This window comes from Nyctereutes procyonoides, unplaced genomic scaffold, assembly GCF_905146905.1.
Source record: "Nyctereutes procyonoides isolate TBG_1078 unplaced genomic scaffold, NYPRO_anot_genome, whole genome shotgun sequence".
Lineage (NCBI taxonomy): Eukaryota > Metazoa > Chordata > Mammalia > Carnivora > Canidae > Nyctereutes > Nyctereutes procyonoides.
Window position 1 is genome coordinate 63696156 of NW_026575046.1, and position 22944 is coordinate 63719099.

Genomic DNA, 22944 nt, shown 5'->3' on the forward strand with positions numbered 1-22944 from the left:
AAACATACCACATTTTCTTTATTCATTCTCTGACGGACAGGTCATTTCCATGTCTTGGCTATTTTAAGTAATGTAATGCACATGGGAGTGCAGATATCTTTTAGAGATAGTGATTTTGTGTCCTTTGGGTAAATACACAAAAATGGAATTGCTGGATCATATGGTAGTTCTATTTTTAATTTTTCAAACAGTCTCTGGAAAGGCAAGATAAATGCTCAAACCTTTTTCTTTAAATTACCAATTACCAATAAATGAATAAATATCCAATTCCCAGAGAAAGGGATTGGTGTCCTATTACCACCAAGAAAATCAATGAAGTTTTATTTTGTTTTAAAGTTACCTACTTTTTTGAAAATATTATCATGACTAAGCCACACTCCTTAATTTTTCTAAGTCCCCAAGAAAGCCTGTCAGAGCATATAGCATACTTCAAGGATATATCTCTGGGAATGAGCAGAAATGAGTTCCCTGAAGAAATTCATTTATCAGTCAAACGATATTCATAGACTTGAATGTGAGGGTTGAAAGGAACTTTCTACAGGGTCATGTAGTTCGAATACCCACCTACCTGATGTTGAAACCCCTTGTACATTATCTTACCACACTGTGTACCTTCCAGAGGTTGAGGGGCAAACAGGATAAAAGCTACAGCTGTGTTTTTAATGTAGCATAAATATGTTTAACTATAGTGTTTAACTGACAGCATAGGACTCCTCTTAATATTATCATGGTGATGGAATGGCACATAAACAAAGTAGGCTTAGGAATCCCTGAGTGACTCAGCGGTTTAGCGCCTGTCTTTGGCCCAGGGTGTGATCCTGGAGTCCCGGGATCGAGTCCCACGTCGGGCTCCTTGCATGGAGCCTGCTTCTCCCTCTGCCTGTGTCTCTTCCTCTTTCTGTGTGTGTCTTTCATGAATAAATAAATTTTAAAAATCTTTAAAAAAAAAAAAAAAGTAGGCTCATATGGTTTAAAGCTGGGAGAAACCTTGGAGGTTACCAAGTCTAATGAAGGCAAATCAGACACGATACTCCCACAAAACAAGCTCTACAGAAAACAGATGCTTCTGGCCCCTTACTTCCTAACACATGAACATTTTGCAGTATTAACAGAAACACCGTTATGTAGAAGCACCCACTCAAGTAAGTTAGAAATAAGGAGACATCAATATGGGTGAAGTTTTGCATCTGTTCAATGAAAATAGAACATAAGGAGGATAAAAAATAAAGGAATACTTCTCTATTTAAAATTGTGTATGTAACATACATACAGAAAATTATATAAAACATATGTATAACATAATGAATAATTATAAAACAACCACCCATGTAACTCAATACTTATGTCAAGAGATATATTACCATTTTATTTACTTGTGTGTTTGTTTTTACTTGTTACCATTTTAGAAGCCCCTGTGTGCCTCTCCCTGGCTACAACCCCCTTCCTTCCTCCCAGAGGTACCACTACCCTGACTTTTGCAATCATGATTTTCTTACTTATCTTTATTTTTTTACCACATAAGTAGGCATCTCTAAACAACATTGTTTACTTCTACATGTTTTCGGACTTTAAATAAATGGGACTACCTACATATCTATCATTCATTTCTCTCAATTATTTTTGAGATTCATTCATTTTTCAATTAAGGTGAAATTTAAATAACATAAGATTAACCATTTTGAAGTAAAAATTCTAAATCCTTTCCATTCCTGATTAGTATTCCAATTTATGGCTATACCATCATTGCTTTCATCCATTCTACTATAAATATATCAGTAGGGTCATCATGAACAATGTTGATACCAATATTTTCATATATAGATCCCAGTGTACATGAACATAAGTTTTTCTAAGAATTGCCTGTCTTCTACTTTACAAACACCAAACTGTTTTCCAAAGTGCACCAATTCCTAATAGCAGTGTATAACAGTTAAAATTGCTCCACATCCTTATCAACAACTGATATTATCAGTTATAAATCAGATTAATTTAGGGGTTATAATAGAATAATTTGCACTGCTCTCATGACTAATGAGATACAGAACCTGGGCATAATTTTTTGGCCATTTGGATTTCCTCTCTTTTGAAGCACCTAATCAAATCCTTTGCCCTTCTTTTTGCAACTGAATAGGCTTATCTTACTCTTGTAGAGGTTCTACTTTCTTTCTTTCTTTTTTTTTGGGGGGGGGTCATATGCATCAGCTTTTACAAGGACTGACTGCCATAGAACAAAGCCACTGAATAAAGACCATGTAATCAAAAACTTGATACAAGTTTTAACTAATGAAAAGTTATTATCTCTGGTTTTATTCAGGATAGGCAAAACACCTGCAAATTACTTGTAGGAGTTTGGGTGACATATAAGTATAACTTCAATTTAAAATGCTACTGAAATACACTGAAATTAATTTTTTAAAGTTTGTATCTACTTTATTCCCTTATCTCCAAGCAAAGGTGTTTAGCATATAAGTCTGATTCATGCCTGCTAAGGTCAGAATGTTTCTGAATCCTTTCCATTCCAGACAATGAAATTCAGAAGTCGTAGTTTTATTAAAATTATTATGTCAAAAATGCCTAACAGCAATGAATACAATCAACAGTAGGAAACCAGAGTGTTAAAAGATCAAAAGTTGAAATTACAATTGTAAGCACTTTTATATTACAAAAAAAAGTTTGCTCCTGGAATCAGTTAATTTTCTTTCCTAATAAGAGGATTATTTTGTTTAGCAAGAGAAAAATGTTTTAATTACTCACTTAATAAATGCTGGTGGCATATCTCTCTTCAAAATCTGATCTTCGGTGGTTTGAACAGTCTCTTTTCCAACCTATAGGAGAAAAAGATTCACAATTTAGTAATAAATTCTCAGACTAAAAACTATTCAACATATTTCAGACATATGCTTTATATATAATCTATCATTGGAGTTTCTGAATTCAAAGAAAATCTCTGGATTTTTGAAATTATCAAGATTGTTCCCATATATGCTTCCACAATAAACTTGGATAACAATATGGAGTACAAACATAATGTATTACCCCTTCTTCAGAGTAATTCATTTGAAGGCCCACTGAGCATAGTAAAAGAAAAAGAGACAAATTCATCACTGAGGGGTTTTTATAAGATTTTATTTATTTATTCATGAGAGATACAGAGAGAGAAGCAGAGACATAGGCAGAGGGAGAAGCAGGCTTCCTGCAGAAAGCCTAAGGCGGAACTCGATCCCAGGACCCCAGGATCACGACCTGAGCGGAAGGCAGACACTCAACCACTGAACCACTCAGGTGCCCCTTATCACTGAGATTTATATGTATATGTTTAGCTGACAAACTGCTATCTCTGTCTTTTTTTTAAAGATTTTATTTTTAAGTAATCTCTACACCCAATGTGGGGCTCAAACTCACAACCCCAAGATCAAGAGTCCCATATTCAACAGACTGAGCCAACCAGGCAACCCTAAATCTCTATAACAATGCATGAAGTACATGAGTCAAGGTAAGTAGGCTAAAATGTCCATACAGGGGAAAAAAAAAACAGATGTTACTGGAACTGAAAAAAATATAAAGCAATTATGACACTGAAACTAGAAACCAAACATATGAAAATACACAACTTCACCAGTCATCAAGTAAATTCAAACTAAAACAACATGATTTTCCCCTAATTATAGAACAACTTTAAAAAATAATATATAATGCTGAATTCTACAATGGAATAGTTTCATACCCTTCTGGTAGCAATGTAAACTGGCAAACTCTCTTTGGAAAAGCATTTGCTAGTATAAATTAGGAAATATAAAAAATGTCCTATCTAGGAATTCCTCTAATGAGAATATACCCTGAAGTAATCATACCAAATGTGGTAATAACAATATTCACGAAAATATTCACTATCATGTTAGTTATAAAAGCTAAAATATTTTTTAAATAACTAATCCAACCATGAGGAACAGTTAATGGAATTAAGATATATCTTTAGATAGTGTACTATAGGGCCATTACAACAATGGTTATAAGGACTCAACACTACAAGAAAATGTTTATGCCATTACATTTCATTTAAAAGGAATAAAAATAATAAATACACAATGATTACAACAAACTGAAAAAACCCATATGCATGAAGTAAAACACTGAAAGAATACAAAACAAAATGTTAACAGTGGTTATAATGATACTTAGAAAATAGATATACAGATACAGAATTTCCTAATTTTCCAAAATGTGAATATACAATTTTACAATTTAAGAAGTAATATTAAGGGGCTCAGTCAGTTAAGCATCTGCTTTTGGCTCAGCTCATGATCTCAGGGTCCTGGGATAGAGCCCCATGTCAGTGTCTCTGCTCAGCAGGTAATGTGCTTCTCCCTCCCCCTCTGCCTCCTTCCCATTGCTCATGCTCTGTCCCCCTCTCTCTCTCTCAAATAAATAAATAAAATCTAAAAAAAAAAAGTCACATTAAAATGTTACTCTGGGCTATTTAGATGTAATTATTTCCTACCTAACAACTATGGTAATTATGTCATTTCATATAAATCTTCCAAATAGTAATAGTTAAAAACATAAAACTATATCAAAATACTAAAAGTCACACTAACCAGATTGTATATATGTGCACATGTATTTATTATACCACAAAAGATACACTCACTTTCTTCAAGATTATTCCTATGGAGGGTTTGGATGTCAATTTTTCTTTCATTATAGTTATATGACATATTCTAAAGTACTCTAAAAGAGATAAACTTGAATATACTAAATGATGAAATTCAATATAAATATAAAGTAAAGCTATGTAAAAGTGCTAAATCGTAAATATAAATCACAGTTTAATATAGAAATCAGTGAAATTTTTTAAAACCTAATATGGAAAGTATCTCAGCCCTACTGTTTAACCATTTAACTCTTGATTGAGTTTAAAGAAGAAAACAAGTAAGAAAAATCCCTAAGTGCACACAGTAAATCAGCTAAAGAAAATAATACGATAAATTATTCTCAGGGAATACAAGTCATGCATAAGTTAATGAATACAAGTGTTTTCTCTCAAGTTAATAGCTCAGAAAAAAGCAAAACACATATACCACTGTGTAATAGCCAGTGCTTTCGTAGACAATAGACTGTCTGTATCATAATAAAAGCCTTTCAAATCAGCAGCTGGTTCTCTAGAGTTTCTCAGATCAAAACATGACAGAGTATTTCCAGATGTATTGTTCACTGTATTTTCCAACTAAAATCAACCATTCAAAAAGCTATGGGCCATGATTCCATGAAGTAAAAAAATGAAGTTCAGCAATAAAGTCACTAGCTCATACTAGTATCAAGGGCTTAGAAGGATATTCACATTTAGACACATGGAGATTTATTTTACACACACAGAGAAAGAGACAAGGACAGAGACAGAGCAAGGGAAGAAGAGGAGAGAGTTCTTCTTCTTATATCTCCTTTAGAAAACATTCAGTTATTTAGCATTATTAAACATTTATTGAGTACAACTACATAAGCCAGGCACTGTTCTAGGTACTGAGGGTACAGCCTGAGTATCCTGCCCTTATGGAACTTATATTCTAGTAGTAGATAGAGAATACACAAGTAAATAAATAAACCAACAAAATCATCCCAGATAATGGTTAAGAGTGACGCCATGAAGAGTATGGGGTAGGAGTAAAAGGAGCCTACTTCAAAAAGAGTGGCTAAAGAAGGCTTCTCTGAGGAAGTAATACTGGAGTTGAGAATGAAGCTGAGAAGAAACCATTCATGCAAGAGCCAGGAAAGAACACTCCAGAGGAAGAAAAAAGAAAAAGACCCTATGGCAGGAAAGGCTGAGTATATTCAAGGAAGCTGAAGGAGGCCAGAGTGGCTAAAGCTCAGTGAAGGGAGGTATGGTGATAAGGCTGGATAAGAAGGCAAGGGCCAGATCACAAAGAGCCTTCTGGGCCAGGTTAAGATGTGTGGAATCCTTTCTAAATACAGTAAAAAGCAGGAGTGCTAAACAGGAGATTGAAATGATCTGATTTTGTTTTTCAGAAGTCATTTGGCCTGTTCTACTGCAAAGTGAGCTTAGCAGGCAAGGGGAAGCAGGGTGACCAGTTAGGAGGCTATTGCAGTCATCCAGGGGAGAGAGGGCAGAGACTTAAGACATGAAAGTGGAAATGGGGAATTCGTTCTTTTGAAGGAAGAGGTAATAGGATGTTCTCTTAGACTGGGAGGAGCAATGGATGGGGAGTAGACCGAGGGGACAAAAATCAGAAATGACTCCTAGATCAATTCAATGAAAGGTCTTCAAAGGCAGCAATGCTAGAAGGTTGATATATGGCAAAGATTTATCATCAAAAAATAAAACAATCATGAGTACACTCAACCAAATCCTTAAAAACATTTTTGCAAAGAGCCAATCTTCTGACCCTGGTGGAGATAATTGCTAAAGAATGAATTTTATGTAATTATTTTATGTCTCTTTTTTTGAGGTTAGGGGTAGATGGGGAAAGAAAAATAGATAATAAAAATATACTCAAGGGTGGGCAACTGGATGGATCACTCAGTTAAGCATCTGCCTTGGACTCAGGTCATGATCTCCAGGGTCTGGAATGGAGCCCCAAAGCAATATTGGGTTTCCTGCTCAGCAGGGAGTCCGCTTCTCCCTCTCCCTTTATCCCTCCCCCTTCTCTCAAATAAATAAATAAAATCTTAAAATAAAAAAAAAAAACACTCAAAGACTACTTATTCAGAAGCTATTTTTAAGTATTTAAATGATAGGCACTAAATTTGACTCACTATTCTAAGCTGCATTCATACTTATGGTGATAATATCCACAATCACTCCAATCTTTAGTACATTCAGTCCAGAATTAAGTTAGGTACAGTAAATAAATGATCCCATTTTTAAGGCACAATGCATAAAGCATGACTATGTAGAATGAATGTCATTTCACTTGAGGAATTGATTTTTAGCAATGCTGTCCAATATGAACTTTCTTTTATGATAGAAATGTTCTATTTAAACTGTCTTACCCAATACAGTAGGCATGAGCCACATGTGGCTATTGAGCACTTGGATATGGCTAGTGCAACTGAAGAACTGAATTATTACTTCTTATTTAATTTTAATTAATCTTAATTTTCTAAATTAAGATTTTATTTTTCTTTTACAGCATTTTAGGTTCATAGCAAAACTGAGGGGAAGATATAGACATTTCCCAAACACTCCCTGCTCCCTACAACAACAGCCTCCCTCAATAACAGCCCCTGCCAGAGAAGTACATTTGTTATTACCAGTAAACCCACCACCGACTACATCATAATCACCCAAAACCCACAGTTTACAGGACAGTTCACTCTTGGTGTGGTACATTCTATGGGTTTGACAAATCCCTAAGGACATGTATCCATCATTATGGTGTCATATAGGGAACTGTGCTAAAAATCCTGTGCTCTGGCTATTCATCCCTCCCAGTCCCCAAATCCCTGGCAACCACGGATATTTTTCACTGTCTCCCCAGTTTTACCTTTCCCAGAATATCATATAGTCAGAATCACCCAGGATATAGACTTTACAGATTGGCTTCTTTCAATTAATTTTAATTTAAATTGCCACATGTGGCTAGTGGCTACTATATTGCACAGCTCAGGTCTGTGGTACTTTCCCTGTCTCCTAAAACTAGCCTTCCTTTCTTCTAATTTACTCTTCACACAGCTGCTAGATTAACTTTCATTTTTGTCTATGCTACATGGTCTCTTCACAGAAGAAAGGAGGTGGGCCTGGAAAGGCAGGGGTTGCCAGATGGAGAAGGGAGGGATCAGAGAGCAAACCAGAAAGGAGGAAATAGGCAAAGGCTCAGATATATTTGAGCACATGGTGGACTAGACAAGAAAAACAGGCTAGTATGGTCTAGCAAAAGAAATGAGGCTAGAAAGGAAAGCTCCAGTCACCCTGGGAAAGGCTTTGTACGCCAAGGAAAAGCAGAGAGGATTATGTAACTTAACCTACCTATTTATTCAAAGGTTGTCATCCTCTGTTCTAGATCTTTCCAATTCAGTGTTCCATCACTGAAGGATCAATTCAAGAAGTTCCAAAGAAGCCAGTTTCTAAAGATATGCAGGACCAGAAAGGCATCTTCTATTTATGATCAACTGGCAAAGTCTATCTAGGAGAGCCAAGACACAGCTTCACATTTTTAAGCCATCAACCAGGAAACGACAGGAAATGTACTTTCCACCTCCTTCCCCACACTATCTAAACAGAAACAGCTTTTTTAGCACCCATCTTTTCCAATAAAAAGAGTAGAACAATTAAGAAGGGGATTAATTCACAATATGTTCTTTGTTAACTAGCGGGAATCGTCATGGCTTGCAGAAAAACACACTCCTGGAGGTCAGCCTTAGAATGGAGAAGTATATGATTCCTAATACAGGCCACACTTGCAAATAAGCAGGTCAGTAATAATTTTTTTTAAGAGTTTATATATTTATTTTAAAGAGGTTGGGGGACAGAGCGTGAGCAGGGGGTAGAACAAGCTGATTCTATGCTGAGCACAGAGCCCACCCCCAGGTCAATCCCATGACCAGAGATTATGGCCCCAAAATATAAACCCAAGAATCAACAGGAGTGGGAAGTCAAGAGTCCAATGCCTAACTAACTAAACTATCCAGGCTCCCCTGGTCAGTAATAATTTTAACAAATATTTCTCGAACCTGTGGGGCACCAGTCACCAAAACACTTGACTAGTTAACCCAAATGTTTTTGCTACACACATGTTAAGAGCACACACACAGGAATCTGGTGACTTGGTTTCCAGTTCCAGCTTAGCTAATAATGGTCATGTGACCTCAAATAAATAATATAATTACTCAAATATTTCTTCTAAGCTATGTGATCTCTTTAGGTATCTCCATACTTATCTACTGTAGGTTGGCTAAATTCCCTTTTGGCTCTCTGATAAAGGAAATTTACCTTTATCTTCTCTACCTTAAATCCTCCTTTATGACCTCAAATTCTTTTTAGAACAAGTCAAGGTATGAAATGATTAACAAATACAAAATTCAAAAGCTCTCATTTCCTGTATATTTTATCTATATGCTTTATGATTGTGAGATTAAAGCAGATGCCTGATTTTTCAACCTTAAAATAAATTTTATTCCCTCTGAAAAGAGACCCATAGTTAAAGGGTTTAAAAAAGAAGGGCAGAAAAAAGAATGACAAATAGGTCCTAGTTGGAGTCTAAGTTCTGAGTAGGTTTTTCTGGTCAGCACTTATTTCAAAACAACCCTTCAGAGTAACCTAACTTTATAGTAAATACATTTTATTACCTCAAAGCTTTATTCCACAGCAGAAATTCAGATTTGTTGGTTCTATTCACTGCTAAAACTATTTCTCTTTTATTTTCTTCTTCAGAGAATCGCCTCTAACTCATGAAGCCCAATTCTGCTCAATTCAATAAACAGGCAGTAAGTGCCAACTATGTGTCCGCTAGGTGGTGGGAAGAGAATGAGATAAGAAATAAAGCATCCTTAGATAAACTGAAATAATGGTAGTGAATGAGTAAGAGGCCTGGGGGCATTTTTAGGGGGCTTGGCAGGAAGCCCTGTTTCTTTTGAAGAGCTCTTACTTTGTTCAGTAGTTAATTTAAATATCTTTTGTTCAATATGTGACTTTAGTTCAAAATTCTATGTGAGAGGCCCTTTGTCTTCTGCTATTGTTATTATTACTCCTTTTATCACAATCAATTCAGTTTGGTTCTGTGATGTATAGAGTTTGGTTTCACTCCAGAAAATAAAAAAAAAAAAATAGCTTGGTTGGTTCAAGTCATTACCCAGACTAAAAAATATGTTAATGTAGATGTCTTAGCTAGACTAAGTATAAGAATACAGGAAGACAAAACACATCAGAGAGGACTTGTGTTACAGATTTGTACAGTATAAGTGGTATCTAAGGAACATCACATTTAAAGGATGCAGGGATATGATAATCAATACAAGTTTCTAATATTTGGACAAGAAGATGTAAATGATGAAAATGTAAGCCTAAGGAACAGTTAAAGTTACAGTAGGCCAGCTATGGAGCCAACTGAGGGAAACCAACTGATTGTGACCTGACAATCTGCCTGTACTTAGTTTGGCTCAAATCACTATTTCTACAGTGTAAGTATTAGGCTGATCAATCCATTATACTGAATGGCCATCATGATATGCAGCTGCGTGCAGCACCACATCTGGGCCACAGAAGGATGATAATAATGTATGAGCCCACCATCAGCAACATTTTTGGTTGTTTTCCTGAAGTGATGGACTTGTGATCCATTCACCCCCACTGTACCTTTTGCATCATTCACAGATGATATACTAGAGTCAGGTATTTAAAAATCCATATATCCTTGGGCAACCTGGGGGGCTCAGCGGTTTTGCGCTGCCTTCCGCCCAGGGCATCATCCTGGAGACCCAGGATCGAGTCCCACATCGGGCTCCTTGCATGGAGCCTGCTTCTCCCTCTGCCTGTGTCTCTGCCTCTCTCTCTCTCTCTCTCTCTCTCTCATGAATAAATAAAAATCTTTAAAAAAATAAAAAATAAATATCCATATATCTAGAAAAAATAGGACTCTCTAACCTAGTCTGATTTCCAACTCATTCATTTAATCAAGAACTTATTGAGCACTTCCTATGTGTACAACACTGTGTGTGATGGCAATACAAAAATAAGTGAGACACAGTCCTTGCCCTTCACAGAAAGATGACAAACGCTTAAATGAATCACTGTAACACAGTGTAATGCATGCTGTAATACAGTTAAATCCAAGCTTCAGCTCTGTGTCAATGAGGTAGGAGAGGTTTCACAGAGGAAAAGAAACTTCAGAAAGGCTGATAACAGTTCTCCAAGTGTAATGGGATTTTGGGAAGGACAGCTTTCTAGTAATGGGGTAGCATATGTGAAGGCAGGGTCACTTCAGGGAACATGGATCCACAGGGAAGAGGTATAGAGATGACAGGAAGTTGGAGAAGCAGAAAGAGACATTAGGGAGAGACTTGTATGAGGTGGGCTTAGACTTTATTCTCTAGGAAATGGGAAATTATTTAATGGTTCTAAGCAAAAGACATTATTAGCTTTGCATTTCAATAAGAAAAATTCAGCAGCAAAAGTGGACCAAAGATTTAAAAAACTACAATGACAAGTTCATGTGTTAGTGCATTTATTTGATCAAATATTTATATAACATACCATGTGCCAGGTATTTTAGACAGTAATGAAGAAAATACATGTGGCCCCTGACCTCACAGAGCTTAGCGTCTTTGTGAAAGACAAACTACTGATGAGCTAAAGCACCAGCAGTATGGATGGATATGAGGGCAGACTTAAGAGGTCTATCTACATGACACTCCATGTGGAGGGTAAGGGAGAAATCTAGAATGACTCCTAGCTTCCTGACTCAAATAGACTTGGGAAGAGAGGTAATACAGGAAGAGAAAACCAGATCTGGGAGGGAAAATAATTACTCCCTGTGGAGTGTTTAGATGGAGATAAGCAAATGTTCAATAAGCAACTGAAGAGATAATTCCTCAGTTTAGTTGCCTGGGCTGAAGAAACAGATGGCAGCTCATCCAAGAGCAAGCTGGTGAAAAGAGCTGAGAAGGAAATGTCTGAGAGCAAAATGCAGGGAAAGGTAGAACTATGACATGAAAACAAAAAAACAAAAAAACTATGACATGAAAAAAAAAAAGGAATCATTTCAAGAATGTGAAAAATAGTCATCAGTGTCAACTGCCAGAGTCAATGGTTTCTAGTATATTCAAGAGAGCTGTGCAACCATCAACACAACCAATTTTTGAACATTTTCATCACCCATTAGTAGTCATTCCTTTCATTTTTCCCCAACCCTTCTCCAGCCCCATCTAGCTATAAGCAATCAGTAATTTACTTTGTCATTCCATATTTGCCTATACATAACACAAATGGAATCACAGAATATGACTTTTTTTGACTGGCTTCTTTCATGTTGGACCATACTATCAGTACTTCATTGCTTTTTATTCACAAATAATAACCATTGTACAGTTATACTACATTTTATCATTCATCAATTGGTAGACATTTGGATTATTTCCATTTTTTGGCTCTCATGAATAATGCTACTATAAACATTGGTGTACATGTCTTTGTGTGGATGTTTGTTTTCATTTCTCTTGGGTATATATCTAGAGGTAGAATTGCTGGATCACATGGTAATTCCATGTTTAAATTCTTGAGGAATAGTCAGGATGTTTTCCAAAGAGGCAGAGAGTACCACTGAACATTCCCACCAGCAATGAATGAAGGTTCCAATTTCTCCACATCCTCTGCTATATTATATTATCTCTCTTTTTTTTTTTATCATGGCCAGCCTATGCAGTGGTTTCTCATTGTAGTTTTGATGTGAATATCCCTGATGGCTAATGATGTTGAATATCCTTTTATGTGCCCCTTGACCATTTGTATACCTTCTTCAGAGAAAATGTCTACTCAGATCATTTACCCATACTTTAATTATAATTTTAGTTCTGTGTCTTTTGCAAATACTTTCTCCCAGTCTATGTTGTCCTCACATTCTTGACAGTGTCCTTTGTGGCACAAAAGTTTTTCATTTTGATGACATTCAATTTGCCTCTTTTTTTTTTAAGATTTTATTAATTTATTCATGAGAGACACAGAGAGAGAGAGAGAGAGGCAGAGACATTGGCAGAGGGAGAAGCAGGTTCCACTCAGGGAGCCCGACGTGGGACTCGATCCCAGGTCTCCAGGATCAGGCCCTGGGCTGAAGGCAGTGCTAAACTGCTGAGCCACCCGGGCTGCCTGCCTTTTTTTTTTTTTTTTTTTTCTTTTGTGGATTGTGCTTTTAGTTTTGGGGCTAAGAAGGCTTTGCAGAACAAGGTCATGAAGATCGACCCTGACATTTTATTCTGAGAATTTTAGTTTCAGCTCTTACATTTTAGGTCCAAAGTCCATTCGAAGTTGTGTGTGTGTGTGTGTGTGTGTGTGTGTGTGTGTGTGTGCGCGCGCTGTAAGGAAAGGGTTACTACTTTGTTTAAATAGAAGAAAACCAACATGTTGATAGGCTGAAGGAAAGGAAGCCAGAAACAAGACACTGATTATGAAGCAACGTCTCTGAAGAGGCAGAGAAAGAACCAGGAGAACAGGTAAAGACTAACATTTACCAACAAGAAATCACCTCTTCTTTGGAGACAGGAGGTATGGTGAGATAAATGAGTGGAGTAGAGATATTAATTGTAACTGTGTGGTCTATAAGCTATCTCTCCTTGGGAATTTACAAAACATATTAGTTTATTTAAGGATCTAAGATAACCTTCAGTCAGGAAATCTGTTTAATTTCATTTAATCGACTACTTTCCAAATTTGTTATTTCTTAATACCTACTAACCTATGATGGAATTAGGATATGTAGGAAATACTTAGGGAAACAGTGATCTAGGACACAAGTTATAAACTAGTGGACTTTGTGCACCATTTGGACCAAGGATAATTTTTGTTTTGGCCACCTTTTTTTTTTTGAAATCAAGCAATTTCATAAAGATTTTGAAATATCAAAAGATTTGGCCACGTCAGATCTGCATTTCAGCAAAGAAACAATTTGCTAGAACCCAAATGTCCCATATAGAAAATATACTCTTTTCACCACTCCCATAATCTTCACATCCAGACCATTTCACTCATTTATGTCACTTCCTGGTCCCTGTGGGTATCAGAGTTTATCGTTCCTACACTAGGCAATCCTCTTAGTGCCTATAAGAGACTGAAAATTCCTGAAGCTACTCTTAGAAATTCCTTATCCAGAGCACCTGGGAGGCTCAGTCGGTGTTGAGTCTTTGCCTTTGACTCAGGTCATGATCCCAGGCTCCTGGGACTGAGCCCTGGATGGGAACTCAGCAGTGGTTACGCTAGTCTTATAATTACATAACTATCACATTTTCATTAACACTGGTGGGGAGGAAAAGATCATTGCATAATCTGAATAGAATCTTCAGCAGATGCTTCATGTACAGAACAAATTCCATTGAGGTTGGGGTCTGGACTATTCTTCCCTCATAGCCATGATACCCAGTGACTGACAAAGTGATAAAATAAACAGTACCAACTAGGGAGCCTGCTTCTCCTCTGCCTCTGCCTGCCACTCCCCCTGCTTGTGCATACTCTCTTGCTCTCTGTCAAATAAATAAATAAGTTCTTTAAAAAAAAAAGAAAAGAAAAGAAAAATTCCTTATCCAAGCGCTCTAAATACTTTCTGTTATAAAAGTGCTCTTCTTGTGAGAGCTATATGAGAATGACCAAGAGAAGTAGTTATGTCAAGAATGACAAAATGGTGGTGTATGGGCCAGGTGCAATCTACAGACCTACTTTGTTTGATCTGCACAGTATTTTTTTAAATGGAAAATTTCACATTAAAAAGAAATCTAGATTTCTGGATTTTATTGGATATCAGGAAGATCTGGTAACACTAGGCTCTATTTCCATATGACAACAATGACCTGGAGATAGTAGCAGTTTTCTTCAATCAGGTCCTGAATTTTTTCAGTTTACCATGGTCCCTACCACTCCCCAATGTCCTCTAACTGGTCTGATTCACACATTTATCTACTTGGCCATTCAGGCATCTGAATTTGTATCACTAATTTAACAAAAGCACTCAGTTCTTAATTAGCACAGTGCATGAGGCAAGACTTCCAACATCATGAGTGTCATGGGAAATTCCACTTATGCCTTTGCTATCTCACTAATGAATTATCCCACTCTCCCCCAAATACATATACACATAAAAAAAATTAACTGAAAAAAAATTAACTGGAAGGAAACAACACAGAAAGTAGAATTCCAGGTGATCTCGATTTTCTTCTTAATCTTTTTCTGTACTTGCCAGATTTTTTAAAAATAGACTATATGGGGGTGCCTGGGTGACACAGTCAGTTGAGTGACCGACTCTTGGTTTCGGCTCCAGTCATGATCTTAGGGTCGTGAGATGGAGCCCTTGGTAGGGCGCTCAGCCTGGCGTCGTCTCTCTCCTTCTCCCTCTGTCCTTCCCACATGTGCTTGCTTTCTGTCTCTCCCTCTTTAAAATAAATAAATAAATAAATCATTTTTAAAAATGACTATGTATTGCCTTCATAAACAGAAAAACATAAACTTTCTAAAATGTATCTACAATATTCTTGATGTAATAATCTATAAAGTAATGAGAAAGCACCAGTGCCTAAAAGGTTCAAATTTTGACCAACTGCCAAAAACTGAATTTAAGGGATACCTGGGGCAGCCCGGGTGGCTCAGCAGTTTAGCACTGCCTTCAGCCCAGGGCCTGATCCTGGAGACCCGGGATCGAGTCCCACGTCGGGCTCTCTGCATGGAGCCTGCTTCTCCCTCTGCCTGTGTCTCTGCCCCCTCCTCTCTCTCTCATGAATAAATGAATAAAATCTTAAAAAATAATAATAATAATAAGGGACGCCTGGGTGGCTCAGCGGTTGAGCATCTGCCTTTGGCTCAGGACATGATCCTGGAGTCCCACATCAGGCTCCCTGCATGGAGCCTGCTTCTCCCTCTGCCTATGTCTCTGCCTCTCTCTCTGTCTCTCTCATGAATAAATAAATAAAATCTTTAAAAAGAAACTGAATTTAAATGTGCATCAATGGTAATACAATCACATAAGACAAACAGTAGAGGAACCATGTCAGTGGCAAGTCTTGTGTCAAGCAAGCTTATTTGCTGCAACCTACTTTCCTTAGAACTAGTGTTAAGTTGCCTTGGCGGCAGCTGCTTATTATAACCCAACATAAGATTGACTGTATCAATTAACGCTAGAAAAATGTTAGCAGAGCATCCTGCTCATCAGATTCCTATTTATGAAGATGCTGTGGGTAGGCTTCCAATTTGCAAATACTATAGTTCATTCTCTCCCTCAACTCAGGACTCCTCTGTACACTTCACAGTTACTTACACTTATGCTCTGATGACCACTAATTTAGCTATAAAGCACGTCATCAGCACAGGAAAGTTCTCCTACCACCCACTTTCTCCTGAGCCCCCTCAAATGAACATAAAATATGCTCCCTCCATTTCAGAGAATTGCAGAGTCAAAAAGAATTTGGCGATCTAATCCAAATGCATCACATCAGAAAGGAAGCTCACAGAGATAATTTCTCTAAGAAAGTTGCAGGACTTGAATGTGAATCCAAGCCTCTAGGCTCCATTTCCCGTGTTTTTTTGTTTTGTTTTGTTTTGTTTCATTTCCCGTGTTTTCAAGTACACTTTCTAACTTGCTAGCAAGACGTTAAATGACAAATATTCCTACATTCCTATTCATTTACAGCATACCAAATCCTACTTAAAGCAATTTATATTTTGTTTTGAAACATACAGAAACAAATACTACATCACATAAAGGTTTGCCAATTCTCACCCTTTAGTAACAGGAAAGCAAATAATAATTATGGGAAAATGAAAGGATTGTTTTCACTCAATCTGCTTTACTTCTTCTAATTTTTTTAGTTATTTAAATGGGAACTCAGTTGTAGTCGCACCAGTCTTATAATTAATTATGTAACTATCACATATTCATTAACACTGGTGGGGAGTAAAAGATCATTGCATGATCTGAATAGAATCTTCAGCAGATGCTTCATGTACAAGAACCTCCACTGAGGCTGGGTCTGGACTGTTCTTCCCTCACAGCCATGATATACAATGACTGACGAAGTATCAAAAAATAGTACTAACTAGGGTTGCCTGGATAACTCAGTTAAGTGACCAACTCTTGATTTCGGCCCAGGTGACCATCTCTCAGGGTCCTGGGATCCAGCCCTGCATCTGGCTTCAGCAGGGAGTCTGGGTGTCCCTCTCCCTCTGCCCCTCCCCCCACTCATGCTCTCTCACTCTCGCTCTCAAATAAAGGAATAAAATATTTTAAAATAAAAATTAAAAAGTGCCAACTAAAATAAGAAAAATAATAAAGAAAAATACGTTTAAAAAAACATTTAATTCTACCATTTTCGTATCTGCCCACATACACTCTTTACTCCATCCTAATTCCTTCTGTTTCTGCATAATTAACTCAGGAAGAATGTCATTCTTTTATTTTCATTCATTCTTCAACATACAAATTAATCCTCTATTAAAATGACTAGCTAGGCTCTTTAAAAAAAAATCATGGATAAAATCAAGAAAAAAAGAAAGCTAACTACTGCCAAGAAAAATTAGGTCGACTCTACCACCTGTCCTATGTGGCTCATACATTATTATAAGGAAATAACACATAAGAATGTGCTTTGTACATCATCAAAGTGTTATCAAATATAGACTGTCTCTGAGCTATAAATGTTTAGTCCCTCAAAGTATCCTAAAGGCCCCACCAGCATCAAAACAGTCTCCATCTTCTTACTGCTCTCTAACCAATTCTGCTTTGCTCAAAGATTAGTCCATAGAATTTAAAAGATATTTTTTGTTTTTCTGTTATAATAGCCAGAAATGCAAATGCACTTTTTCCTAACAGTTTTAGTTCACAAATATGCATAATTTCAATAACAAAGTAGCTTTTGCAGATAAGTCTGGGTATGTAACCACCATTTGTAACTTTGTCCCTACCTCGTAGACACATTTTCAAAATGCAACCCATTTATATGTAGGGAAAACTGGAGACCTAGTGAAAGGTTAACATTGAGCAGTGGGAAAAATACCGGGGTTTTGGAATGAGTCTCCCTCCAGCTCTGCTATTATTAATATCGTGTCCTTGGGCAAGTAACTTAATCTCTTTGAGTCTCATTCTCCTAACCAGTAAAACAGGAAAAGCATAATCTCTCTCCTGGCTAAAGAATGTGGTGCATATGCAAATTAGCTAATACATATGTATTTTCCAGGGCCTGGAAAATAATAGGTGCTAAATAAACACTGGTCCCTTTTTCTTTCCCTCTGCCATTGTGGTATTCATTTGTAACTTCTGTTTTCTCCTTTTTAAAAAGTTGCGTTTGGGTTTTTTTGTTTGTTTGGGTTTTTTTTTTTTTACCTGAGCACATGCTGTAAGTTAGGAGCTCTTTATTACCTCATTATATCTTTGTAACAACGCTATAAGGTAGGTACCATTACAATCTCATTTTACAGAAGATGAACAGAGGCACAGAGATGTTACTTGATATGCTTAAAATTACTCTGATAACGGTGTGGACTTCAGCAGATACATGCTCTAATTCTAAACCACTGTGTGTGTGTGTGTGTGTGTGTGTGTGTGTGTGTGTGTGTGTGTGTGTGTTTAATGAGGGAGAGGGATTCAATGATGAGTAATGTTTCCTACTGTTATAATTCTCTGGAGCTATCAAAAGACAAGGACAAGAAAAACTTCAGGCTCACAATGGGCAACTATAAACCATCAGGCTGCAGTCTTATCAACTCATACCCAATTGTTCTGGTTTCCCCGCCCAGAAGCTGGAAGGTTTCCACAGGTTTTCACTAGGGCTGCTGCTGCTTCAGCTCCATAACTGTTATTTGCTTAGGAACAATCAACGGTGTCAACCTGGCCTCAATTATCTCTTAAAATTGACAAATAATGTAGTCTTTTACTTTTTTTAAAAAAAAAGAATTTGTTTATTTATTTAGCACAGGTCAGGGATAGGGGCAGAGGGGCAGAAGGGCAGAGGGAGGAGAGAATCTCAAGCAGACTCTGTGCAGAGCACAGAGCCGGATGTAAGGCTCAATCTCATAACCCTGAGATCATGACCTGAGCCAAAATCAAGAGTCAGACACCCAACCGACTGAAAAGTGCCCTGCCTTTCACTTTTTTTTTTTTTAAACTACTGGTAGGTCAAATTTTGAAATAGTAACCGAATGGCAAAAGTCTTAAGTGTCTTTACTAATGTTGGGAGCCATCTTCCTTGCTAGCTAGAGATTATTCAGTCACTTTTACAGTTTAGTAATTAAATTTGGCTCCAGGCTGTAAAAGACACTCTGACCCATTAAATTAGGGCCCAGAAACAAAATTACTCTATTTCTCCACTCAAGCTACAAACACATTTCTTACAAAGAGCCAGAACTGGAAATCCAATGTTTGGAAGCATTTGTGTGGCAAATGGTTAAGGCTCCAGCTTTAAAATGCCCATAGAAAAGACTTTTTTGAAGGTACCTATACTAAATAAACCCCCAACATTTTACCTTTAGGCTTATTTATGCTTTTACCTTTTCTTCTCAATGACTACAAATATATTCAGTGTGACTGCACAGGGGCTGAGCAAGACTCAATTCTAAACTTGCTGAAAAGTGAAATAAGAGCACAGCTACAGCACATCCAGACCAAATTGGCCAAGATGTACAGATAGAAAAAAAAGCTGTCAAACATTCCCAGCAATACTATTTGTGTTTGTGCCTTTGGCAGATTGTATTTCATCACTACTCCTCATATAACATGAATAGATTAAACATAGACTTGGCTTAATCAGAAGACTTTTACAGGAATATTGTTTATTTCCTTTCGTTTCACTTATTTTTTTTTTTAATTTTATGATAGTCACACAGAGAGAGAGAGAGAGAGAGAGAGAGAGAGGCAGAGACACAGGCAGAGGGAGAAGCAGATTCCATGCACCGGGAGCCCGACGTGGGATTCGATCTGGGGTCTCCAGAATCGCGCCCTGGGCCAAAGGCAGGCGCCAAACCGCTGCGCCACCCAGGGATCCCTCACTTGCTTATTAAAGCAAAATTATCAGTACTACAAGCCTACCTATTGAATACTTGCCACAGACAACTAAACCTTTAAGTAAGTAATTCTGGCTCTACCATCTCAGATAACTTATTCCAGTTGGGCAAAAGAAACAGAATTAGTCAGAATTGAGAGACTTACATTATCATGGGAGTCCATTCATCTTTTATTTTATTATTGTTAATGTTTTCTTTTTTAAAGATTTTATTTATTTATTCATGAGAGACACAGAGAGAAAGACAGAGAGAGGCACAGAGACACACGCAGAGGGAGAAGCAGGCTCCATGCAGGGAGCCCGACATGGGACTCGATCCCAGGTCTCCAGGATCACACCCTGGGCCGAAGGAGGCGTTAAACTGCTGAACCACCTGGGTTACCCATATTATTGTTAATATTGTTTTAAGCAAAGTATTAAAAGTCAATGCTGGCAAAGCACCTATACGCTAAACTACAATCCTTTTATCTTCAGTCATCACTGAATACCAAGTTTGCTCCTAATGGTTCATTACAGAGCAACACAAGTCTATATTGGTTCATAATTGGAAAACTTTCCAAAATAAATTTACATGGAAGATATAACAGCAGAGAATCCCTGGAGATCAACAATGTATAAGGTTATCAGTGTGGAATTTGAAGTTAAAGCATGAATTCCCACCTTAGCATGCAAGTTTCTATAAGCCTAGTAATCAATATCCTCATTTTGGGGCACCTGGGTGGCTCAGTTGATTAAGTGTCTGCCTTCAGCTCAGGTCGTGATCCTGGGGTCCTGGTATTGAGCTGTGAATTGGGCAGAGAGGAGTCTGCTTCTTCCTCTGCAACACCCCCCACCACTGCCTTACACTGATGTTCCCTCTCAAATAAATGAATCAAATATCGGGAAAAAAAATTGTTTCTTCCTCTTCCTTTGCCCCGTCCCTCTCTTAAAAAAGGGAAAAAAAATACACACACACACACACACACACACACACACACACACCTACTCATCTTAAATAATAATTACATAATCAGATGATCTTCCTTAGGACAAATTCAAGTTTTCCCTATGGTATGCATGATCAATTGCGAGTTAGCTATTATATAGGTAAATTTACCATCAATTCTTCTATACAGCTGATCCCATCAAAAATATTACTCAGTGGCTGTATTTTCTTTTTTTTTTTTCATAATAGACATAAACTAGAGATGTTGAAGGCATCTCTTATATCCTGACGTTTTTAGATTAATTTATTCTTTAAATTATGTCCTAAGATTTCTATGTGTAAGGTAATGTGCAGGTGACACAAAGATGTAGTTAGGGAGCTTATGGCCTGGAACAGCATTAGGACTACATACATGGCTCCTGTGAATGCCAACAGGGAGGCAGAACTTAGCACTACTGGGGGTAGTGGACAGAGAGTACAACCAGCTGTTGAGATTAACGCAGTCTTCAGTATTTGAGCTGAGCCTTAAAGCATGGATATAACTTCTGGAGGGAAGGTGGTATCTTAGATGGCAGGAAATGGAGTACATGCAAAAAAAAATGAACTGAGAAGGACCTGAATTTGCTTGTGAAATGCCAAGCAGTCACACTGGACTAGCACAGGTTTTGAGGGAAGGCACTATGGTGGGGTAGGACCAGCACTGGATTCTGATTTTGGCTTTTCCACTGTCAAAGGTACTTGCTCCAGATCCCCCTGTTGATCATGTCTGAGAATACATTTTCTCATTGTTAAAATGAGACAGCTGAGGGCATCTGGCTGGCTCTGTTAGAAGAGCATGTAACTCCTGATCTTTGGGTCATGAGTTCCAGCCCTATGGTGGGCACTGAGCTTACTTTTAAAAAAATGAAAAAGTTAGATTAGAACATCTCAGAGGTCTATTTCCAACTTTGTAGATCTAAGACTCTGGGTCAGGGTCTGGCAAACTTTTTCTATAAAGGGCCAGACAGTAAATATATTCGGCTTTGTGGAGCATATGGCCTCTGTCACAACTTCTCAACACTGCTGTAGGGTGAAAGCAGTCATAAAAAAATATGTAAATGAGTGGTTAGGGCTGTTCCAATAAAATTGTATTTATGGATATTGAAACTAATTTTAGGAGCACCTGGATGGCTCAGTGAGTATCTGCCTTTGGCTCAGGTCATGATCCCAGGGTCCTAGAATAGAATCCTGCATCAGGCTCGCCACAGGGAGCACGCTCCTCCCTTTGCCTATGTCTCTACCTTTCTCTCTGTGTCTCTCATGAATAAATAAAATCTTTTTTTTTTTTTTTTTTTTTTTTACAAAAATAAATAAAGGGACGCCAGGAGGGCTCAGCAGTTGAGCATCTGCCTTCAGCTCATAACGTGATCCTGGTCCAGACATCGAGTCCCACATCGGGCTCCCTGCAAGGAACCTGCCTCTCTCTCTCTCTCTCTGTTTCTCATGAATAAATAAATCTTTAAAAAGACAATTGGAGGAGGTACAAGCTTCTGAGCAAGAAAAGTGTTGAGATCAGAGCTGTACTTAAGATTTACTATGAAAATTGGCAGTAATGGATGGGAGCGAGAGACTAGTACGTAACTATCAAGGAGGAAAACTATTAGAGCCTAATCTAGACTGGTAGCTGAGGAAAGAGAAGAAAAAAGACATGGAAGGAAATATCAACAGAACACTACTTGAAAAAAAAAGGGAAAAATAAAAGAGAAAAAAAGAAGAGGAAAGGTTTATCTGGTAAATATAATAAAAGGGGTCAATTTCTGGACAAGAAGGGGAAAGATGGGAATTCTGCATTCCCATTCCTCAGTGCCATCAGTACATGACTACTGTAGACTAATTAAGGAATCTGCCTGTGTATGGAAACTTAGGACAAACAGTCGAAGTTGGAACTTCTAGTTCAAAGATAAAAGTTTTCTGGTAAATTCAGGTAAAATGTGGCATTTGTGTTTTGGTGTCAGAGATGCAATAGATATGGCAGTTTTAGAGATGATGTTTATTTATTTATGGCTCCTTGTTCTCCAGGGACTTTTCTGTAGCCTTCTCAAATTAGGAAACAGTATTCATCTGGTGTATATAGATATATCATCACGGTCAGAATTTTAAAATCACTCTGCTGACTGTGATTTGGAATCTATATCTATTTCTTCCTCCTCTGATGGAGAAAAACCTGCAGTGCTGCAGTACAATGGAGTCAGCATCACATTATCTACCAAAAGCAAGTAATCCCACTCTATGAAGTACTGCATGCCTTCCAAAATTTGTATGGTGAGTGAGGTCAGAGGAAAGAG

At 37.6% G+C, this 22944-nt stretch overlaps 1 protein-coding gene across 2 annotated transcripts in view; it reads right to left on the bottom strand.

The window, feature by feature from the left end:
• The window catches only part of VCL (vinculin), a 118590-nt gene that overhangs the window by 71184 nt on the left and 24462 nt on the right, over positions 1–22944 (bottom strand). For both annotated transcript variants that reach the window (XM_055325217.1, XM_055325218.1), the window contains exon 2: positions 2755–2825. In XM_055325217.1, the coding sequence (XP_055181192.1) occupies positions 2755–2825 (71 nt within the window). The remainder of the gene's footprint in view (positions 1–2754; positions 2826–22944) is intronic.